A 24,033-nucleotide genomic window follows, 5' to 3' on the forward strand; every position below is an offset into this window, starting at 1 on the left:
AATCCTCCGGGCAATTTTCATTTTATTCGTCATCATTGTACAATCAACCTATCGAATATGTAAAATTAAACAATTGAATAATGTTAGAAACGTAATTGCATTTTACAAGTATCTTCTCGAAAAGTGTAATTGAAAGAAAAGAGGAAGAAAAGAGAAGGGGAAAGGGGAACTAAGCAAGGTAAGAAATTCTAATCATAATAATAAATATTATCTGTTAAAGTGTAAAGTGTGCTTCTAAACCCGTGCAAAATCTCGTTTTCAATTTTAGAAATGAATTTTTTGTAGCAAACGTGCAACTATGATATGATCGTTCGCGTTCAATTCACCTTGAGAAATGCAGAAAAAGGGTGCTGCTAATGATATAGAATGTAATAGTCAGAGATAAGAAGATAATGCCAGCCCGTATCAAATCAGAAGAGACCAATATTAGACGAAGAAGACTATTATGATTATTGAAGAGAATTATCAACCTCGCATTCAACAACGAGAATAGGATAAGATGAACGTTTTGCGCGAAGGAAGAGGCATTCGCTTAAGATATAAATAAAGCAGACATTTTCACATTGATCTCTGATTACGATAAGAGAAGATATAAAAGAAGAAGGAAAGAAAAAATTTGATATGGAGAATAGAGAAAGAAATTTAGAAATTACCAGGAATTGAAGAGTCTCGAAGATAAGCTGATTTCTACTTGGTCTGACAAACATTCGAGTAACAATACGTAAATCATATTTACAATATGATTAGATCGTTGCAACGGACAGTCATAGGCGACGTTAATGAAGAAAGTAGGGAGATACCTTGGATGCGCAACGTGAGATTCCAGAGGCACGTAGTTCGTCGACAAGCGTTAATTTTATGTCGAAATCGGAGCATCCTAGAAAGACGGTGCACATTTTCACTGACACGTGTCATTCCACCAAATATTCACCGAATATAAAATGCTTTCTAACAATAAAGAACACCACTATTGCACTCGAGGAATATAAGACGAACCAGGAAATGAGGCGATCGTGCACCTCGAATCACGTTACTCGAGACGAACTGAAGAAACAATCTGTCAATCCTTCGTGAACAAATAATACGATAAATTTAATTTAACGTGTTTTCTAATAAATAAATACATTTAATTCCTCGTTGTTTTAGCTGAACTTCACCAGCGACAATTCCAACGTACAGTCCTTGCGTTTCAAACAACGGAGCAGAATTTTTCACGGACACTGAGACACTTGTTTACACGTTGCAACCACGTTTCGACTCTCGTCGACTACGTTTTCCTAATATTTTATCGTCGTTTAGAGCTTACCGAGAAGCGCGTACATCCACGTCGTCGCCGGCGACGAGGAAGCGGCGTCATCCTCGAGGAGCGCAGAAGGCCTCACGCCTTCCCTCCTCTCAACCGATGCCCTCGTGCTTCGAGGGTGCCTCTTCGACGACGACGAGGTCGTGCCGCTCGCGGACCACTGAGTCGAATATCGCGAGTTCTTCGATGCTACCACGTGCTATCGAAAGAAGAGGCGGCCACCTCGAGAACCATACGATACACGAGGAACGCCACAACCGTTGGCAACCTTCGCGATCGTTTACCGTGCCACTACTGTTCCATTAGAGAGGTGGTGGTTGTAGTGGTGGTAGCAAACGACTTTACGAACTCACGCGCACTCTTCACCCGAGGCGGCAAACGAATACTGAGCGCGGGTGGTGGTAGTGATGGTGGTGGTGGACTAGCTGGAGGTGGAAGTGGAACAACACCGATGATAGATCCTGACGCAATACGGATTACCGCTGTTCTGGACCACGTGCTCTTCTGGCCCACCGCAGCAGGTGGGAGTGACTAAAACTATTGCTTGCTTCTACGTTTATGCCAACTATTCTCTCTGTCTATTCCCTTCTCCAAAAGCTTCGACAGTTGGTCGCTCAATTAAGTGCTTTATTGTTCTTGTTTAATCGTATGTTACTCTTTGAAATAATGTTCTTTGAAAAATGACCTTTATCGACCTACTTCTGCTGCCGCTATAATAGCACGAATGGTACTACTAGTATGTTCAAGTCGATTTTCTTCCAGTCTTTTTGTGCTAAGTAGAGTCGCTTTTTCTTATGTCATCGATTACGATATTGATATCGCTCAGTATCTTTCGACGAGAGTAGTAGAGTTTTCAGATAACTCAGCCAACTTGCACGATAATTTGCTGTCTTTTGCGGTGAAAATGCTTTATCGATGTGTTTTTTCTAGAGCCACAAGAAGCTTTTAATCTTCGTTACAATGACATCAACAAGTCTTTTGTCTTTCAAGGAGACCTTTACATATCAGAGGGTGCGTATCAATTGGTACGTGTCAATTTGATAGAGCTTGACGTTATTGAATACATGAACGTTTTACGTTATTATACCTTTTCAAATCTTTACAATTTCAGCAAAACAAAATTCACGCGATTAAAATTATCACAATCTTCATTTATGCGTTTACACATCCACTTTTAAAGCTTCGAAATTTTCATATTTCTAAATCTCTGGAACTAATTTCCGTGTTAAGAGCTACCAAATTTTCCAAATCTCCGAAACAACGAACACTTTGAAAATTCGCGGCAAATCGAGACACGAGGAAATAGACCACGCGGTCGCGTGTCGCCGGCGCAAGTGGGAGTGACTAAAACCGCCCTACACCTCGGCGCTTATACAGCGTCGATGTCGATGGTACCGTGATCATCATACGCAGGTCTAATCCCTCGGCAAGGTTCAACAGGAAACCAATAAGGTTTTCGCGCAATCACTTCATCGGAATCGCTCAAAATTTGTTTCGAAAGCTACGACTTCCTTTTTCGATTGTTCAATTAGAAGAAATATCGCCACGTTTTATCCCCAACCTTCGGGCATAAGAGTCTCCTAAAGCCCAAACTGATCAATTTCACATGTTTGTTACTTTATTTCATTGCATAAATACGCGATTAATGTTTAATTTTCAAAAAATGAATGACTTGTGTCCATAAGTCTATTTATTAGAAGGAAATTGTATAAATAATAGCAAAATTTAAAATAAATTAACAAAACAGTATTTATAATATTGCCACTTTTCTCTTATACTTTTCAATTTTTGGAGTTGACCATTGCGATTTTTGAACGGTTAGTAAGGTAGATAAACAGAATTGGATTTCACTACATATATGTAAACTACAGGGAAAAGTTACAATAGCTCGCATTTTACAGAGGGGGAATTTTAAAATTCAAATATTAATTAGTATTATATTAATTAATACTATAGTTTTATTTGATTTTCGAACTAAATATATATTTTTATCGCCTTTTTAAAGATTATAAATGATTGATTTGCATAAAGTTAATTGAAAGCTATCTTTGACCAATATTCATCTTAATATTTTTAAAATTAAAACAATTATTTTCAAAACCCATCTTTTGCACCTATAATAATAGGCAATAACTTCGATACGCAATATATTTTGAATTCACATTCAAAATTAGCGATGCACAATTTTTGTCTATGTAACTTATAATCTGTGTAAATTAGTGTTGTAAAGTTACAAAAAATGATCGAAGATTAATTCTAATATACATAAAAAAAAGAGTTTATAGATCTTGACATCAAATTAAGCTACGAATTTAATACTTTTTTCATATTTGTTTTCTATTCAATGGATGTTTTAAAAAGCTCCTATATCTGATTTTATCGCTTTATGTTTATCTAAATCTGCGTTTAATAAAATATTGCGCACGTATAATTACTTTCAATGCAGTAATGTAACGAGGAAACTCGATATTCGGAAGAACGACGTTCAAAATCATATTCTTCAAAACTTTATCACTTTTTACTACGAGTAAAGATTCATGTTTTTTATCATTTTAGTGTATGTTAAAAACAAAGTTTATGTATTACTGAATTTATAGATGTCTCTCGTAAATATCGCGATTTTATAAACGAAAGAAAGTTTCGACTTCGAATATTTCGAAACATGATTTTAACAGATACGTCCCTTGTTGCAAAGAACTCCTTAATCTTGAATTATGTTGTTGATTTTGTACACTTTTAATATTTATCGTGAATATAAATTTCACCTCTTTTTATGAAACTTACGTTGACTCGCGAAAGTATTTGAACACTTACTATAGAAAATTTTTAGTTTCATATTGTACGTGTTGTATAAAATATTTAAAAGTATCACTAGCATTGTGATAAGACACAACTGTTGCGATCATATTAGTAAAATGTGAAATCGATCTAAAGATGTATATATGTAGAAATTGCAAGATGTATGTTGCAAACAAATACATATTTAGTAAAATATTAGTATACAGCATGAATAGCTATGTTAAGCATATACTGAGTGTTAAATATGGTCCCACTGAATATTGACGTTTATTAATATAACGTATAACTAGTCTTTATGAAATATATATTTGTAAAATCAAGTTTGTTTTAAACTACCAATATAATGATGAGCGTCGAGTATTGTAACAGACCTAATGAAATTTTAAAATGCTTCAAACACACACATAATATATTCGTAAAATGTATCTATGAGTATTCGAATACTTTCCTGGCTTTTGCATATCTTTAAGTCTACCAAATCGTTCCTTTCCCAATGATATTATTTTAAAGTAAGTTTTCTTCAACAAATAGCACAAAAATTCGAAAATCAATAAAAATGACTTATGGTTTCCTTTATAATTTTAGTAGAAATTGTCTGGATTTAAGATGCGGGTCATTAAAAATGTTAATGATGTTTTTGCACACTAAGAGGTATATGTACATTTGGAAGCATATCCGTAACGGAGTATTACGTCAATTATTTTCATCTGTCTGTTTTCCTATTGGGAAATACAGGTTTCGTTAATTACAGTGCGAAACCGCGATAATAGTTTGCATCTTAACGATACTGTCATTCGAATGGCTTGAGAACTGTTTATTCTGCGAAACACTGAGGAATGGTATCGATATCTTGTAATTTCACGTCTTATCGTTGATATGACACTAATTGACTCGAATGGGAGATTAACAGAACATACTTTCTTTCTTGTCTCAGATATACATCGGTAAAATCTTGCCAAAGTTAGTGAACTTACTTGAACTTAAACTGTTTGAAAAAAATTTTATATTTAATAAAAAAGATAAGAGGAAAGTAGTCAAGTAGAGTACTGAACGAAAGTATTTAAATACTTGTACAAACTTTTTATGGATCCTATATTATGTACGTTATGTCTACAAACCATATTGAAATTTTATTGGCACTGCAACGAGACACGATTGTCGTGATAGTATTAATCTTTGATATGAATTTAAAAATGCAGATGTGTGTTAAAAAATATTTATTGCAAACATATGTACATCACACGGGCCATCGAATTATTTGAATTTGCATTATTATATATTTATTCGTTATATTTAATGGGATCATTATTAAGCTATGTTTAAAATTATTTTTATATAGATAGATTCTTGGAATTGTTTGAAATTTTTCCATTATAATCATGGTAATCGTATCTCATTACAGTGCTAATGAAAGCTCAAAAATTTCCTGTCACACATAGTATATTTATAAGAATTTTCGTAGAAATTTATTTGAAGATATTTATAAAATGTTAGTAGTAATTATAAACAGAGTAAAGATATTGTAGTATCGTGGAAACTTAGGTATAAATTTTTTCCTGATACTATTTATAATTTGTAATTTATTTACAATAAGTTAGTTATACAGATATTAATTAGACAGAAAACGATGATTGTTTAATTTGGAACTAAATGTAACAATCTTACTCTAATTCGACCATTCTCGCAACTGAACAACACCAACAACTCAATCTCTCAGCTACGCTAATAACTCACGCAACTCAACAACGCTAACCACTCAATCTCTCAACAACGCTGACAACTCTACTCTTCGACTCCTCGATTAACTCTGACCTCTCGACTCACTCTCACTTCTCGATCAACAACAACTTTTTAAATTCAAATCGTCCCCCTCTAACAGCGTTATTTTTTCCTCTCTCTAATCCCATCCTGTTAACGCTCCGCAAGAACTAGGTGACTTTAGTCACATAGGCTTTTCCCCTATATAAACTAATAACCAAAGGACAGACGACATTGTTTTGATCGATTTCTAATCAGGCTTTTTCCTTACGATACTACAATATGATATAGTTCAACTAATTAATTAATGAATTAATATCAATAAATGCGAAACTAGAAATATTATTACGTCAAATCGAGGAATAGATGAAATGGATCAACATCTTTCGACATATCTCAAGTCGCGTAAATTAATTAATTCATAGGAACAAAGTGTTCAAAATTGCTAGAAATCCAGTGATTTGACTAATAAAGATAAGCATAGAAACTTGTAAAGATATTTAAACAAGGAAATGACAATTTCCTGTTAGCAACGGTGTTTTAATTTATTCAAATTTGAATTGCCCGAATTCCAATAACTTGACTAATTTAAACGAAATTTAATCGATCACTCTGCGATTCTCAAATTTTTTTTGTCTTAAACTCGCTTTCATTTCAATGTAGGTAAAGATTGTTTATATTGTTAGAAAATTTGTAGCATAAAATTGAAGTGAAAAATCATTCACATCAATAATGATTCTTGCATAATTTCCTCAAATTTGAGAAATTTTCTAAGAACAAAAAAGTATGCTTAGGTCGAAAATCTCTCCAAGAAGACGAAAAATTAATATTTCCTTTACTACGTTTATGCAACCACCTTCATTTTCATCTATTCGAGAATCTGACATAAATTAGCAACAATGTGTTTCGATCGATTTTTCAAAATATTTTTAGTCACGACGTAATGCGAGTGAAAGAAAAAGAAAGTAGTTAGAAAAAATGATATACCCACGATTCCGTTGTCCCGAAATTCGAATAAAATCGAATGTGCGAAGAATCAGGGTCCCAACCCTGCGAATTTCTTCCCCTTAAAGGTATAAGGGGTCATTGGAAAATTTCCAATAAGGTAACGCGAGGGTTACTTCTATTGGAGAGAAGCGCCGGGTAATCCAGTATTGAAATCAAATGAGTGTAAAAACGCTATAATTAATTGAATCAAACAGAGGAAATTTACAATAGTTAGAAAATTTTGTAAAATATATTTAATAAGCAAATAAACAAAATATAAAAAGGAGAAGGGTAAATATTATGGCGAATGAAGATTAATTTAAAGAGATATTTAAGAAAATATTTTAGTGATTTCCTAGTTCCCAAAACTAAATGTTGAGATTATGTAAAAATAACAATGTCAGCCTCTATTACATTAAAGAAGAAATTCAGAAACATTGTAATATGGAACACTGAGAAGAATATGATTGAAAATCATAGCAATTTTTTATAGTAAGATTTTCAGAATTTAGTTATATACATCAATTTTTAAAAGTATCATCCTTTTAGTCTCATGGCTAATCGAGTTATAATTTTACTTCCTACCGACATACATTTTCACGTTTTGAAACAATATATTGATATATAAAATATAAAATAGTGAAGATACAATATTGTTTGAAAAATAGCATTGACTTGACTTACACTACAGCCAGCTAATTGAAAGCAAAACTAAAATTGAATCAGGATATAAACAGAATAATCATATTAAATATATAAACAGAATATTCGTATTAAATCTATTATATAAATTTATTGAATATTAACATTATGAATTAACCAAATAATATAGTTCACAATTTTATGAAGATCACAATGATGTTTCAATGAAAATATTAGAAAAAAATATAGTGCATGTATTTCAATAATTTTCTAAAATTTTCTTGTCGAGATAACTAATTAAACTAAATAACTCATTCGATATTTGTAACACGTGTACTACTTACATCGTTTGTTATGACTTTTGTATGACAGTTTGTCTGGTATTATCACCTTTAAAATGTGCATTTTAAGGAATTTCTTCCCAATATCTATCACAGGAAGCCAACAAAATGTGAATTGTTCAGGCCAGACGCTAATACCAGTATACCCACACTGCGTGTGTGTACAGGATTCAATATGAGAGTAAAAGAAACCATTATTCATCGAGCATACCAATCGAGTCAATAAATACGCATGAATTTCACGGAAAAGTAACGCAACAGCGAAGTCATAATAAATATCGACACGTATCCAAAAAGATATCTAACATTTTTCATTCCTATGTTTTCGATTATGTTCACATTATTAATGAAAAATTTAATTCTTTCTCTGTGTATGCGTATACATGTGTATGCGTGCACAAAATACTGTTTGCTCGATTTAAAAATGCAGCTACATGCAACTCATCGTAGCAGTCCTTACACAATGAAGAAGATGCCGAATGACGTTTGCGGACTTCTTGTACAGGCTCTTCGTAAACAGGAACAACTCGAAAGATACTACGGGAGGGAGCGTGGATGTTTTATGAAAAAAGTTTCTCTTATTATTTTGTAAGAATCGTGGTATTGTCGATATTCAATCGGGTCACAGCAAATATGTATACTATAAAATCACTCTTTGTTATATTCCACAGTTTCTAGTCATAATTGATTAAAGTAAATTATATTAACACAACGTTAGGAATGTAAATTAATCTTCAGAGGAATTGAATTTTTCTTCGTCGACTTGAAAATTCCCACGATATGTATACGACCAAAAATTACCATTCGCCTTGTTACGCTTGATATTATTTATTTGTAACATAGCACTTGAGTAAATCAATAATTAATTAAACGATAAATATATTCGTTTCCAGTAAAACTAGATTTTAATTTTACTGTATGATATCATTTTTATAGAAACATCAGAAGGAATATGTTCTTATGATTAATAATTAATAAAAGAATAATTTTTCTCATAGTGCAAAAGAATTCTGTTCTAACAGAGTCAGTTATAGTTATTCGCTTTAATAGGAAAATCAAGTATTAATAACGATGAATTGCTTGTTGACAAAACAGTACATAGTACGATGATAAAACAAAATAAAATAGTAAAAAGGATACAAAATAATATTAAAAATATATAGATCGGTAGTTATGTAACTTTTAAATCATATGGCATTATACAGAAATAAAAATAGTTTCCTTTAATTTTTCAGCTTAAAATTGATTATTTCGCACACTAATAGTTAACGATACGATTACTACACGACCAAATAACATTATGAAAGAACGTTTTAATGCATATCGAATAAATATAAAATACGCAATTTATATTAGAATTTCAGTATTTAAATACAACGACTCACGAATGTATTCAGACACTTGTAGATATCTTTTATGAATATATTATTGTGTTATGCGAAACATCTTGAAACATTAGCACTGAAATGAGATTATATTGGTAAAGTTTCAAACAAATCTGGAAACGTACGTAGATACTACAAGTACATATTTCGTAGAGATCAAAAATATTTAAACAGTCAATTATTTATTATATGGTATTAATAAACCTCAATATTCAGTGAGATCATATTCAACATTTAGTACGTGCTTACAATGGTTATTCATGCTTCGATATATGTTTATTCTACATACAATTTTTACATACATTTTTAGATTCATTTTAGGTTTCGTGAATGTAATTATGATAATCGTAACCTGAATTCATGTTATTGAAATTTTAGAAAGTTTCGTGTATAATGCATATGTGGCATTTATAAAAATTTGCCATGTTATGTGTTCAAACATATTCGTGTGCTAGTCGTATGCAGTATAAATATGAGTATGATACATCATGAACTTCTAAAAAAGATTATAACAAATAATAAATGTAAGTAAGTAGTATCACATATGAATATTTCTCATAACGTTTAGTACATATACGTTTAGTACACATAACGTTTTCTCGTAACGTTTAGTACATATATGAATTTTCAGCTTGATTTCAAATTTTGTTAATATAATTACAATAAAATCGTATCTCATTGCAGTACTAATGACATTTCCCAAAGTTTCGTAGAACGGATGCAAAATATTTATAAAAATCCTTTATAGTAAGTATTCGAAAACTTTCATGACCCATTGTATTTTAATCAGCAAAGACTGATGATGTGTAGCATCTACAAAATGATCTCTTGATCCCTTGATCCCTGATCAATGCTAAGATCTTGTGAGAGTTGAGTATATTGTATTAATTAGTGCTAATTACACGAATTAAGCTCGAACGTCGGTCCGTATGTACCGATCTGTTTGTAACGCAACGGTAATTGTCATCGTCCCCATCGTATCAGCCCCCAATTTATGATCGACATCGACGTTTGAAGTGACCACAGAGACCTTCCTCGACCCCTTCTCTAAATCGGCCCTACATACTCATTAGCGTGATTTTTCAGTAACCGGAGATCATCCTCGATTAATTTACGCTGATTTCGCACGCTGTTGCCTTTCTGTTTCTCTCTTCCTCTCTCTCTCTATCTCTTTCACTCTCTCTCTCCCTCGTGCATCATGCTTATCCAATTATTCGCCGTGAAACAATGTATTTCAAACAACGATCTTTAACCTTTGTTAACGGGCCTCATCGGCTTACCGGCGGCCGTAAATTTTTGAACTGAAATATTTCGCTCGGGAATAATCCTCAAATGTGACAAACGCGGATCGGGCGCCGCGCTGGTTAGTTTATAGTTTACAGGGAAAAATTGCAGCAAGTGCGATCTCTCGTTGAAGAATTTGTCGCGTTTTCAAATTTTTAAGATGGTTTATGCCACAGAGATTTTATCTGCATCATAGTTTGCCTATCATTAATATCTCTTTCTTACAATTTTATCACGTTTCGTCGAATAAAATAAGGGGATAATTTATGATTTATAAAATTGGCGTGCAAAATTTCATTTTATATTATAAAACCTGTTAACGTGTCATGCAAAAATTTTTACTAACGACAGTAATTCGTAATTTGTGAAATTTGGTAAGAATCTTAATTCAATTATGCCCTAGAGCTTTAAAACGGTGCGTGATATATTCGTATGCAATATGTAAATAACTGATGATTGATATCGAAGATTATGGAATTTCGCATATGTACCTATGCACAGTAAGTCATTCTGAAAAGTATTGCTACCACCAAATCATCGATCCTGAACGATTCATATCTTTTTATAATACGAAATTCAAAATTCTTAGCAATGAGAATGCTCGTTGACTGACTTTCATTGATTAGAAATTTCAAATTTGTATTGTAAAAAAAAATCAGTTGTTCAAATTAGAGATATGAATAGGTATCGTGACTATTTTATATAGTATATATTTATTACATATTCTTAATTCTGAAACCTTAAATGGTACTGTTGTAAGCCATAGGCATAGCTACCCTACCCTGCAAGCTGGATTATTTAATTATGAGGTATGTAATTATATTTTGTTGTATATTGTAAGTGACATTAAAAATTCCGTTACATTGCCAACAGGTAGTTCATATTATCACGTTGGCAATTGATCGTGTTCTCATAGTAATTAATCTGCTATTCTTTCTTGTCCTATAAATATAGTAATTTTATGATAAGTAGGCAGACATTTCAAATTATTTTTCAAAGTTTTATAATACCTAAATTAATCTGAATTTTCTATATGTTGATTTACGATTATTTCCATTTTCTATAATTAACTTACTATTAAAGATTATGGGAGTCAAGTTTCGTCTATCAAGTTATTTTACATAGTGAAATTAATGATCTCTACTCGGATAAAATCTATTAGATTCATTCACTCAGTATTCTTTAGTTACTAGCAGCACATCAAGGTATCAATTATTTTCTCCGATTTCTGAGTGACCAGAGATTCCGGAAATCAGTTCTTTCCGTTGATTGGTAAGATAACACTGGTCAATCTTGTGTAACTCAATATTTTTCCGGAAAAAGCTGCAGCCTGTGAAAACATATTCTTTCGTCCCTTGATTATGCTCATATAACGAATAAGTATTGAGCTGTAATTACCTACTATAATTCGAAACTCTCGACGCATCTATCCTTTTACTATTTTCTTAATTTTAATTCTAATAATTTGTTTTTCATTATTTGCAAATTCTTTCCTGTATTAATACAGTCAATCTTGACTGTGTATTTGTATTATGTAACAGAAAGTCACGTGATTTATTACATTGATATGTGTATATAAAGTATATAATTATTTCGACGTATTTCTGTGTAAAATCAATTGTATACACATATACAAACAATCGCATATGAGTAATATAATATGACAATGTGGATTATTTCATATTTATTTTAAAAAGCGTGTAATAAGTTATGACTAATATTCTAAATTAATCTATTCGGAAGTATTTCAAAAATCAAATAAGTAATAAAAAGGAGTGTAATAAATTAACATTTACAACGTTATGATAAATCAATCTATTAAGAATATTTTGAAAACTATATAAGTAATAAAAGAAGGAAAATCGGACAATTAAGAGATCAATCAGAGAATTAATAATAATAGTAAATATCGCACAAGATAAGTGCTAGAAAATGTTAATATAAGTACTAGACTTATTTCTGGTAATGTGATAGTTCTCTCTCTCTCTCTCTCTCTCTCTCTCTATCTATCTATCTATCTATCTATCTATCTATCTATCTATCTATCTATCTATCTATCTATATATATATATATATGATATATGTAGTTCTCTATTTCTTTTAATTGACGAAATTAGTAATTTGTTAAAATACAAATTAAAACTCAATATATCTATGTATTAGCTTAAAATTATGGAGAAAACTAAGCATACCCTCAAATCTACTTCGAGCAGTTCCACTTGGCCCTTCATTTGGCTGCATGGCCCAATTATCTGTAAATAAAATGTTTGATTATGCCACGATTTACAAAATATTTTAAGAACATACATAAATAAGTTTCCAAACTTCTCCTAAATCTTTTAATAATAATTTTTTCAAGGAACGTTATCAAGACATAATCGTATTTCATTGTCATTTTCCTTGTTAAAGAATCGTTAATCGATTTATTGCGTGTGAAAAAAAGGATACGTATACGTTTGATTATAACAGAAACTTGTAAGTACTATTTCAATCTCTCTATCGAATTTGTCGATGTGTAGAAAATTTGAGACTCGTCTCAGAAACGTGAACGTTAAATAAATTTCGCAAAAGAAGCCTAATATTACGTCCAGTATACACGATGTGGCGTTGGAACACGAAATATGTGTTAGACAGCAATTAAATTGCAAGGAATGACATATCGTTCCATGAGAATGGCTCATATTACGTGTGTTTTTCAGCTTATAAATAACCTGATTTAAGTAGACTCGTGATACTTCGAAAGTCTACACTATCGTTAAATAAAATATACGATACAAACAAAATACAAATCATAAATGAAATTACTTAATAGATATAATATCTATCGCAAATAAAATTGTTGTCTGATTGGCATCGCAATAATTATTCATGTGCTATATAAAAAAATAATAAGACTTTCATTTTCATTTTTTACTGATTTATGAAGTATCAATGTCGTATTTATGCAACATTTTAATTGCAATTTTTTGCCAACAAGTTTACATTTTGTTTTCCAACAATATCGTTATGAAAGAGAAAATTCCAAGAACTTGTTAAATGTTTTTTTCACCATTATTCCTTCCTTCACATACATACTATAATTTTCTGAATTCTGGAAAAATGTTCAACACTATGATGAACTTCGTTTTTTACATTGTTGAAGTCCTTTTTCAGTGTCTCCGATTTATTACTTCATTTAATATCTTCCGATAAATTATAAAGCGTTGTTTTACCATTTAATCGTTAGTAGATTAATAAAAAATATTTTATATGCATAATATGAATTGACAATTACTAATAAAGAAAATAAAATTAATATTTACGAAGCGCCGACATCCATAACGTTGGCAAAAGGATCGTAAGTCAAATTAGAGGATCACCTTCCTTCAGGCAATTGTACGTTTTTATAATTGGCTCGATAACTTGTTAATTAAGCTCCGAATTGTTTGCTCAGACGTAAACGAAACACGACGAACGATTCTCATCTTTAAACGCGCAGGACGTCAAATTAAGAACATCCGCGAGGTGATCAATCAATAACGAAATAAATTACTAACTTCTTCAACTATCATAAGTATTGAAAAGGAATACGATCAAATCGAACAATGTAGCTTGCAAAAGTATTCTGGGACTTGTAAATATTTCTTATAAATGTAGGTATTATGCATGTATATACCAGGTATGTAAATATAAAACCGGAATTTTTGTATAGAAAATACACGTTTATTGTATGAAAATGATTAAAAATATTTTATTCGAAGTATTGCCCATCGCTAGCTATACATTTTTCCCACCTGTCTGGCAATTGGTAGATGCCACGCCAAAAAAACTGTCGCTCTTTTGAGGCAAACCAGTCATCGAGCCATTTTCGTACATTTTCGTAAGAAGTGGAGTGCTGGTCAGAAAGTGCGTGTCCCATCGATGCAAATAAATAGTAATCGGACGGAGCCAAGTCTGGTGAGTAAGCCGCGTGCGAAAGTATTTCCCAACTGAACGCTTCAATCGTTTCCTTCACCGGTTTTGCTGTATGTGATGGTGCATTATCATGAAATAAAATTACTTTGTGTTGTCCTTTTTGATATTCTGGTCGTTTTTTACGACGTTTTAGTCGTAAGCTTCGACAAGCATTCGATGCGATTCTGCAGCAGCTTTCTTTAAATGGTAACAGAAAATCAATGCTGTCCGCAAATCGTAGTTTCTAGGCACAAAATTCGACATGTTCAACGCTATTAAAAACTATTCTGTTGTATGAAACTTGTATTGTTCTGAGTCGAAAATGTTTGTGAGATGTCAATAAAGACTTTTGGCATCAATGACGCAGTTTAGTGATAACTACATTATCAGCTAGGGCCATCTATAGGCAAATTCCGGTTTCATATTTACAGACCTGATAAAATGTATTGAAATTTGATTAAAATTGTAATGAAACAAACTACTATGATTATGCGAATCCTTTGGCAACAATCACACGCCTCGACAATAAATACAGGGTGTTAAGAAAAGAGCCCAAGACTTTAAGGGCCTATTGTACTGATTAAGAGGAGCAAAAGATATCCAATTAACCTACCTTAAATCATCTACGAACATTCGATGTCGTAAAGCTTGTTTCTTGAACGAGTTTCCTCGTTGAACGTAAACAAAAAGATTGATTCAAAAGTACGTTAGCTCAAAGTTGTCAACACAAACGACCTATGATACGTAGATATGAGTTTTGCGTTGCGATAGAAGGAAAACATGTCGAACATTTACTATAAGGAAGAAGGTTTCTACTTAGTTTGCATGTATGAAGTAATCTCTATCCGTATTAATAATAATTTTGTGCTAATAACCTTAAGCTAACGTACTTCTGAGTCGATCTCTTTGTTTACGTTCAACGGAGAAACTCACTCATGACAAAATCGAAAGTTCGTAAATGATAATAATCGATTTTACTTTCCAAAGAATTGATCGTAAGACCTATGTTGATTCAACATTTGTTTGCTCTTCTTGGCGAATACTACGAATTTTTAAATTCTTAGATTCTTTTTCTTAACACCTTATATAAACAACGAATAGAAAACCAGCCAAATAATCTGGCACTTGGTTTATACAGTACATCTATCTTGAAAAGATTACGTAAAAACAATTCGAATGTTTCAACTATCATTAATAGTTGAATAGTTTCACTTATCCAACAGTTACTTATATTTGTTCGTAAACGAGATATTTGAAGGTACGAAACAATGGAAAAATACCTATATGCTGTTATTTACAATAGGTCAAACTAATTTGCGGAATGTCTTTTGCAAACGAAACGTAAATTTTAATTAGAATGATAAGAAAAAGAAAAAAGCTATTATGATTACGTTGATAAAGTTTGAAAGAAATACGAAAATATACATAGAAATTAAAAGATATTTAGTGTAAGTATACGCATATCACGCAGTGGAACCATTTACATCTTTAGGATGGCTGTTCTAATTCTGCTGCATTCTGATTTCATTAAGTATATATTGGCGTTTGCAATAAATATCTTGTAACTTCGAAATACATTATCAGACTGCTTTCAAATTTTATCAGTATAATTATAATAGTTCTATTTCATTACAGTGTTAGCCGAATTTTCAAATGTTTTGTATAATATATATATATATAATATATTACACATAATATATATATGTACATAGAAGATTTTAACAGCAAGTATTCAAATACTTTCGCAAGACATTATAAATAACATACAACAGATTATTTAACGTTACTGGCATGTCTGCGTATTACATTGAAATTATTATTTAAGGCTACAAAGAACTTCAACTACGTAAAAGAAACTATCGATTATCGTACTTTTGACGATATTATATATGTTTTCTGTAACGTGACCTAATCAAACTTGGTCTTAAATGTAGATGACACGAAACGTAAAAAATCCACGTTTCTTATTACAATACAGTGATAGAACGAGTTGTGAAATAGTAAATAGGAATGTCTTTTACGCTCGCGTAGTTGTATGTATTTATTGTTACTCTTTGACGAAGGGATCACATAAAAATTTGCAACAATATTACATTTAAAGCTACATGTTCTAAAAACAATACAAATTTACTTGTTAAGTAGGTTCTCTAAGTCAAGGTAAAGTAACTCATCTAGCAGTTGAGCGATAATAGATAATAGATAATAGCGATAATAATAGTGCGATCTACTTGAAAACAGACTATTTAACTTGTTATTAATCGTATACATTGATAACTCGATGGTCGCAGTTTTCTATGAAAATATAACTTCCATTCATTAAAAGAAAAGAAGCTTATTTAACTAATGTTAATATTTCCAGTTTCAATTATCATAATTTAGTAACGTGTATATCATCTTATTTCTGCCAGTTATTTTGTTGCTTATTGTATTAGTTGTTATTGTAATGTTCCCTAGCTACCATAGAGTTACTCGAATCATCTTTCTGTTATTAATATTTTCTCTTGCTAGACCCAAAGTACACGATATTTCCTTACTCTCGTTATTATGTTAATGATTAATGATGTCTAATAATCTACAACGAGTCATGTTATTTTATACAAAGCTCAAGGTGGAATTTTAAAATGTTGAAGCCTCGCTGATTCAAGGAACTTTGCCTCATTATATGTATATTATTGTTCTATCTATTTTCAGATTACTTAGCTTACTATATTAAAATAACAGAAAAATTTCACTTCTTCTTTAGGTAGTTTTTAATCATGTACTTGTTTCAATTTAAAGGAAGATCCAATATCAATGTTCGATCCGTAATGCAAGTTAACAATAGAACCAATATGCACTAAAAATTGCAAAATGTCACGAGATAAAGTATTTATCATCGGTGGATCTAAATCATTATCCATAATTCGAAACTTTAATACAGAAATATACCGAATACATTGGGAAACCTGCCAAGAATAGCACCGAAAGTGAAATTTGGGATGGTGATTAAATCTAATAAACTCTTTTTGTTAGGTATAATGTAAAATAAATTACTTCATGTTTTCCAAAACAACATAGAATCTTTTTTACAATTTTGCAAACCTTTTTATACAGAAGGTGATTATGTAACTTAGACAATGAACATAAAAAATGTTCGTGAGAAAACTTAAGAAGGTCAATAATGAATTGAAGAAAGCAAATAAAAAGAAAGTGACTTTCTGGAGATGTTGGATCGGTGGATTTGTTCTGTTTTGGAATTCAAGGTTTCGATTTCTAGATATAAAGGGTTTAATGCAATATATTTGTATACGCATGTGTATAGCGCAGAAACAAACACGCGCAAGTAACAAAATAATACTGCATGTTCATAGCACACATTTTCGTGCTTTTCCGGAGAATGCTGCTGAATTCCAGTTACGTAAGAGTACTGACAACAGTACGTTTAACCACGTGATTATATAAACGTCATCAAGCCTGCGCTTGACAGATTATGTCTTGTCGACGACATCCCCTATCGTCGCATTGGCGAGTCATAAAAACGGCCCTTTCGTTCACTAAACAATGGTGATATAGAACATCGAGACCGGGAAAGAGGATGGGAAAGCAAAACAGGCTTCCGGCGGAAATATTTTGCGCAAGTTATTTCTTGCGCACGCCTCTTTATCAAACATTTTCTGCCTCATACGTGCGTCCCAAATTAAGCGATACAACATGTATATCGCAGAACTTCTGTTGGATGGACCAACACAATTTCATAGGAAAAAGTTTGTTTTGTACGAGTTTATTAAGTTCACTGTTAGCTCAAAATAACTGTTTTTTTTACAAAAAAAGTTTTATTAAAAAATATGATTGCACATTAAATATATCAAGGTATGTATTTTCTATATTATTAATCTTTGAAAAATTTTGTTTCCATAGAAGTTCTTATTATCCATTATGGAACATTTTGTCCATTATGGAACATTTTTAAGTTACTGTAATTTGTTAGAAAAAGAAGTGTATGTTTTATTTGAAAAAGTTGTATTAAGAAAAGCAATTACAAAGATTGTCAATCATTAAGTGTAGCTATACGACATAAATATTTGCTCTTTTTATATCACCTTTTTCTTTTTCTTTCTTCCTCAGATTCTTCTTTGTCACAATGTACTGATAAATAATTTTTTGTTGATTTTTTTCTTAGTTTATGATTAGAAAACAGATTATGGACTATGAGAAAACGAAAAAAGCTTGTTAGGTAAAAAAGTGTGAGACTTTTACAAATAGCTGATAAATTCACGAAATCTTGCGTTATAATATTAACACCACTATAGTTTAATATTTTCAATATTCCCATATATTGTGACGTATGTTATATAATTTTGAAAGGCACTTTAAAATCAAATAAAAGGACAATTTTGATACTGGCAATCAGAAGATGATCATAAGTCAAATTTCCCATTTTTACAGGGAAAATTTAGTATATTTAAAATTTAGTATATTTCCTTGTAAAAATAGGAAAATTGACTTATAATCTTTTCTCTCTTTCAACCTTCATATATTAACTTAGAATTAATATTCTTGAAAACATATTATTGTATATTATCATTCGTTTTTATTGAAAAGATAAACATTAATATGATTTGTTAATGTAAATAAGTAAATATAAGGAAGATAATTTGAGTCATCTAATTAATGCACGTATTAAAGATGAACTGTTAGAAAGTCGTTGCGTTACTATGCTGTCATAATTGCAGAAAATTGAATTGACTCAACCTAAATACTCAATTTATTATATTTACGGTAGAATTATATTTGTGCAAACATACAAGAGTGTCAGGTGCCAATGAAGGATCGTTAGAATCTTTTCTTATAATACACCACTTCGTCCGCTTTTGAACATCTGTATCCTCGAGTTTCCGAACCTATTGTAGTATTCACAAGCCAGCAGTTATAGCGTGCGGATCTTTACATTGTTAGGTCACTGTCGAAAGAGTATTAAGCATTATTGGTATACTTATCACTCGTAAACGAAGATAGCACAAAAGTTGTTGTAGTTCTAAGAATTTTCTTAATAAACACTTAATAAACACTACAGTTAATTTATAGAAATATTCGATTCTGGCGTAACTTTGCAATATAAATACCATAATTTGCAACAAGAACTTTAAGTAATAATTATAAATAATAGATAATAAAATTATCTATGACGTATAATATTAAACAAACATATGTATTATATATGTATTTAGGCATGTATAGTTTTCAAAATATTAAATATCTTACAAAATAATAATGCTTTGTAAATGAATAATCCTAAAGTTATATTTTGACTCGCATATTAATAATTATTATGATTTACATGTATTCTAATCTAGTGATATTTCAAACATAAATTGCACGATATCGGAAACGAGTTTCACGTGACGCTGCAACAAGAATTTCGACATTTTCGATGAAGGAACAAATTCCTCAACGTAATATCTAGGTAGAACCTAATAAGGTCTTGCATACACGTGCAAACACATAGGCATATGCATACAATGTAATGCAACGTAATCAACAGAACCGATCAAGCTGTTACGTGTACAAGTCATGCGTATTTCTATGATATAATACGGTCAATCTATTTGGCTATTATAAAATCATCGTAACTTCTGTACATGATCACTGCACCGGCTTGTGGTTCACGTTAACACTATTACATAATAAATTCTTCGATTAACTTAAATATATCGCGGTTTCCAACGGGTTTCTCTGGTTTTTAAATACGCATTCTCCGATTTTCTCATTCACGGAAAGAGGCTTGTTTCTAATAATTATCATAATCATTATAGATACGATTAATAATTACGTAAACTACGCATTTCAATTAATGAAACAATTAGTCCAGGAATATCAATGACAACCGGTTAGCGAGAATTTACATTTTGTCAGGAAATGGACTCGCGACGGCCATGCAGGAATGTCCGAAGGATTCACAGCACTGTTGTTACTCGTGTTAGACTCTACAGGTCGCGCTCACGCTTATTGAAACAACGATGCAAGAATCTTCAGTAAGAACAACTGTATCGTATTTACGATCCGGCAATGTCAAGGCGACTAACTTATTTCCTTATCAATGCGCCATTACGTAATGAACTCGAAGCACGGTGCACCGATAGTGCGACTCGCTTTCAGTGTCCCCTATGTGCTTGACCTATGACGTAAAACTTGCAGGAATTGGCACATGCAAGGCCGTTTTAAATATTTGCGAAGCTTCCTTCACGGCAATTGGACTTCGTTTATCTTTCGAACCGTTTTACACACGCGACACAAGAATCGACTTCCGCGAGAACGCACGATCGATCACCATTCCAACGGAATGCATTGTTTTTACGATCGTTTCTTCCTTCTTGTCATTGTATGACTCGCTTTTTTGACGCTGTTGCACAAGTTTACGATATCTTGCGACAAGAAGTTGCAAATCAATGTATACATTTTGTAATATATATATATATATATATATATATATACACGTATGATACGTACAAGTATTTATGTAAGCGAGAATATTTCTTTCAGTAGGAAATCACAGGGAAGAAACGTAATAAGTCTTTTATAAAGAACAGCAATTTGAAAATTCCAACCAAGTACACAACAAAATGATGTTTCTATTTGATTTTGGGATTAAATATGTATGTATCTTTGTCACACTCTGAACATTCAAAAAATAGTAATAAAATTAGTTATCCACATTAATATTAATCGTGCTATATTAATCTAATAATTAAATTAATTTTTTATTATTTATTGCAAGACATTGTAAGAAATTTTCTTTATTACTTAACATTAAATTTATCATCTATTTCCAAGAGCCATACGTATTCTAATCTATCAGATTATATTCTTTTTCAACTATTTTATATTAAAATACTTGTTTGTAGCTACAGAGGGATATAAAAATCAGAAAATTGACGAAAATAGATTTATTAGCTTTATTAGATTTAATAGCTTTCTCGCGTGATCTTTATATGAATGTTAAAAAGAAAGCACAATAAATACATTTTTATTCATTTTATTTTAATATCGCTTCGTGACTAAAAGGAGATATTTTGATATAAAAGAGCTAAGAATGAAAAGATCCTGCTGTGTCCAGAGATGTAATTAAGTAAGTTTTGCAGAAACCAAATATACACTGTGTTATAACTACAAAACCATCCTAAAATTTTCAATTCTCATACAGATACAACCTACACGATACAACACGACAAAATTTGATTAGAAGAAAAATGGAATAGTTAAACTTATAGAAATTATTGTTACAATTTTATTTTATAATGTTAATGATCAATGAGTTCACACTGTTGCGATAGTTCTATAGTTATGCAACGAAAATGAACTAGTTTTCTACCGTTCTTTTATTTTAGTGTATAACGTAAAAACTGGAAGTTGTTAGGTTGTTTTATAGTCATAAGACACAGTATACAGCTATTAAGACAAACAACTTTTTAGCATTCCGGCAAGTAATATTTTTATAACTAAAAACTATGCTTATGTCATACTTAAAAAAATACTCAAAAATGTTTCATCATAGACCAATAAAACGATAACATGGAATTAATTGAACGTAGTGAACTTTGCAATTGCTCTTCTGTAAAAAATGGAAATAATTTAGTATTTTCTTATTGCTTCGAAAATTATCTTACAATACGTAAATGCAGAATATTATTAAAATATTCATTATTATAATATTCATTATTAAAATCTTCATTAAAATATTCACGAGTTATGTTGGATTAATATTTGGCAATTATTGACTCGCAGTGTGATACAGAAACGACTTTATCTATAATACTTGAAAATCAATTGGTACTCTAAAATCTATAGTCAAGATACAATTTTATGTATTGAGTTTAAATATAATCACAACTTTTAAAAGTATCATATTTCAAAATGTGTAATTTACATTGCAGTGCTTATTGTTTTTCCACATAAAGTTAACTCATTGGCATAGCAATCTTTTCACATTCCTATATAAGATTATATTCCTAGACTATAATCACTAAACTACAATCCTATATTAAACATACCTGTATGTATTATTTTTCCATTCCCGAGAAAATTCTGGCACAAACTGAAGGCGATGGACAATAAAACATCAAAGAAAAAGAGAAACTGAGTCACCCAGCTACGGTTAAACTACAGCAATTTGGATACTGAAATACGAACTCATTACAAGAAATAGAAAACGACAATTACAACAAACCATAATAGAAAGTATATTGTATAATGTAATAAATGTAACATGTAGAAATGTATACAGAAATCAGACCAAATCATATTCAGAAATAAGAAATGAAGAGAAATAATAATAGTAAAAACAGAGAAACAAATATGGGAACTGGCGAACTTTATAAAGAAAACCATGAAACCGACAGCTTCCTGCTTGGATATATAAAGGAACCAAACTACATACTTTATATTATATTATATATATTAATGAATTAAGATTTAATTTAAACAAATTGTAATAGGTATAAGACTCAATACATAAGCAAATAAAAAATACAAAAAAGATAACCATCTTTCTTCAACACAGATTAAAATATTAATATTTTTCTCTGTGAAAAATATTTATATTCTTCGACATCCTTTTCCTAAATTCGTAGTTTTTATTTAGGGTTCTGTTATTAGAGAAGTGCAAAAATTTAAGAATATCAGACTCGCACTGGACTCTGTTGTAGTAATGCACACATTTTTCAGACGAATGCGTATCTAATACATTTTTATTTAAATTCATAAATATTATCCAATCATTACATACATCAAGATCGATCACACGAAGATGAAAATTATTTGATAAGTTTATATTCAAATATAAATTTCAGTAATTGATTAAATTATTCAAAATATTGTCATAAGATATAAATTAAATTAATGCAAAAATTGGAATATAAACATGATGAAGCAAATGAAACAAACTGATAAATATCAAACAATTTTTCTCTGTTCTTCCTTAAAATATAAGATTGTTCTTGTCTAAAAATCAGACTAATTGGTGCGTTTGATGTTCAACTAAAAGTAGTACGTAGTATTTTCCAAAGCTACATAATAATTCTCTTCAATGTCAAATGAATATATAACATTTAGAATGTAATAAAACAAATTAACTATCGAAGACGCTATAAATTTTTCGTACAATTAAATATAATATTATCCAATTATCTTCGTGTATTTCAGGATCGTTCAAATAAGAATTCGTTTGATACATTATGGAAGGAATATCGGTCAGCAGTACAAAATCGTAAGAATTCAAAGCGAACGTAGATACCTACGTATCGACTACGGTGAGCCATATCGTAGAGAAAGTGAAGCCGGTAGTGAATGCAACATGCGTTGAGACGTGACTCGGCCAATGGTTTTGGAATTTAACTTGATATTCTAAGCCGCGGGATGCAAATAATTATCAAACATAAAATGATGTTACGCTAGCCAACTGGACTCGTGTCTCTGCAATCACCGACCGGTATTATATTTCCTTGCAGGAGAAATGCTATTTGCATTTCAAATGCTTTGACCTTTTCGAATCTATGTACTGTAGCAATTTCTGCTTAGCTGGATTCGCCGTTGGCGATCTTGACTGGGTCATACTGCTGTCGAAACA

General features: G+C 31.2%; 1 protein-coding gene and 1 long non-coding RNA gene across 18 annotated transcripts in view; one reads left to right on the forward strand and one right to left on the reverse strand.

The window, feature by feature from the left end:
- The window catches only part of LOC100645374 (protein cycle), a 120,727-nt gene that overhangs the window by 87,615 nt on the left and 9,079 nt on the right, over positions 1–24,033 (reverse strand). For 5 of the 17 annotated variants that reach the window (XM_048407455.1, XM_048407464.1, XM_048407465.1 and 2 more), the window contains exon 1: positions 801–1,280. The exons of 1 other annotated variant lie outside the window; for it this stretch is intronic. In XM_048407455.1, coding sequence (XP_048263412.1) covers positions 801–915 — 115 coding nt within the window. In that variant the 5' untranslated portion in view covers positions 916–1,280. Of the gene's footprint in view, positions 1–800; positions 1,282–1,306; positions 1,780–12,691; positions 12,752–14,272; positions 14,309–19,216; positions 19,372–20,314; positions 20,472–24,033 lie in introns of those variants that run through there. 11 more of the 17 variants (XM_048407459.1, XM_048407457.1, XM_048407461.1 and 8 more) reach the window with 8 other exon arrangements.
- Positions 20,880–22,917, forward strand: LOC125385429. The gene is made up of 3 exons (XR_007224699.1): positions 20,880–21,064; positions 21,314–21,537; positions 21,613–22,917. It is a non-coding gene; the product is annotated as an uncharacterized LOC125385429 (long non-coding RNA).

This window comes from Bombus terrestris, chromosome 7, assembly GCF_910591885.1.
Source record: "Bombus terrestris chromosome 7, iyBomTerr1.2, whole genome shotgun sequence".
In the NCBI taxonomy this organism is placed as follows: domain Eukaryota; kingdom Metazoa; phylum Arthropoda; class Insecta; order Hymenoptera; family Apidae; genus Bombus; species Bombus terrestris.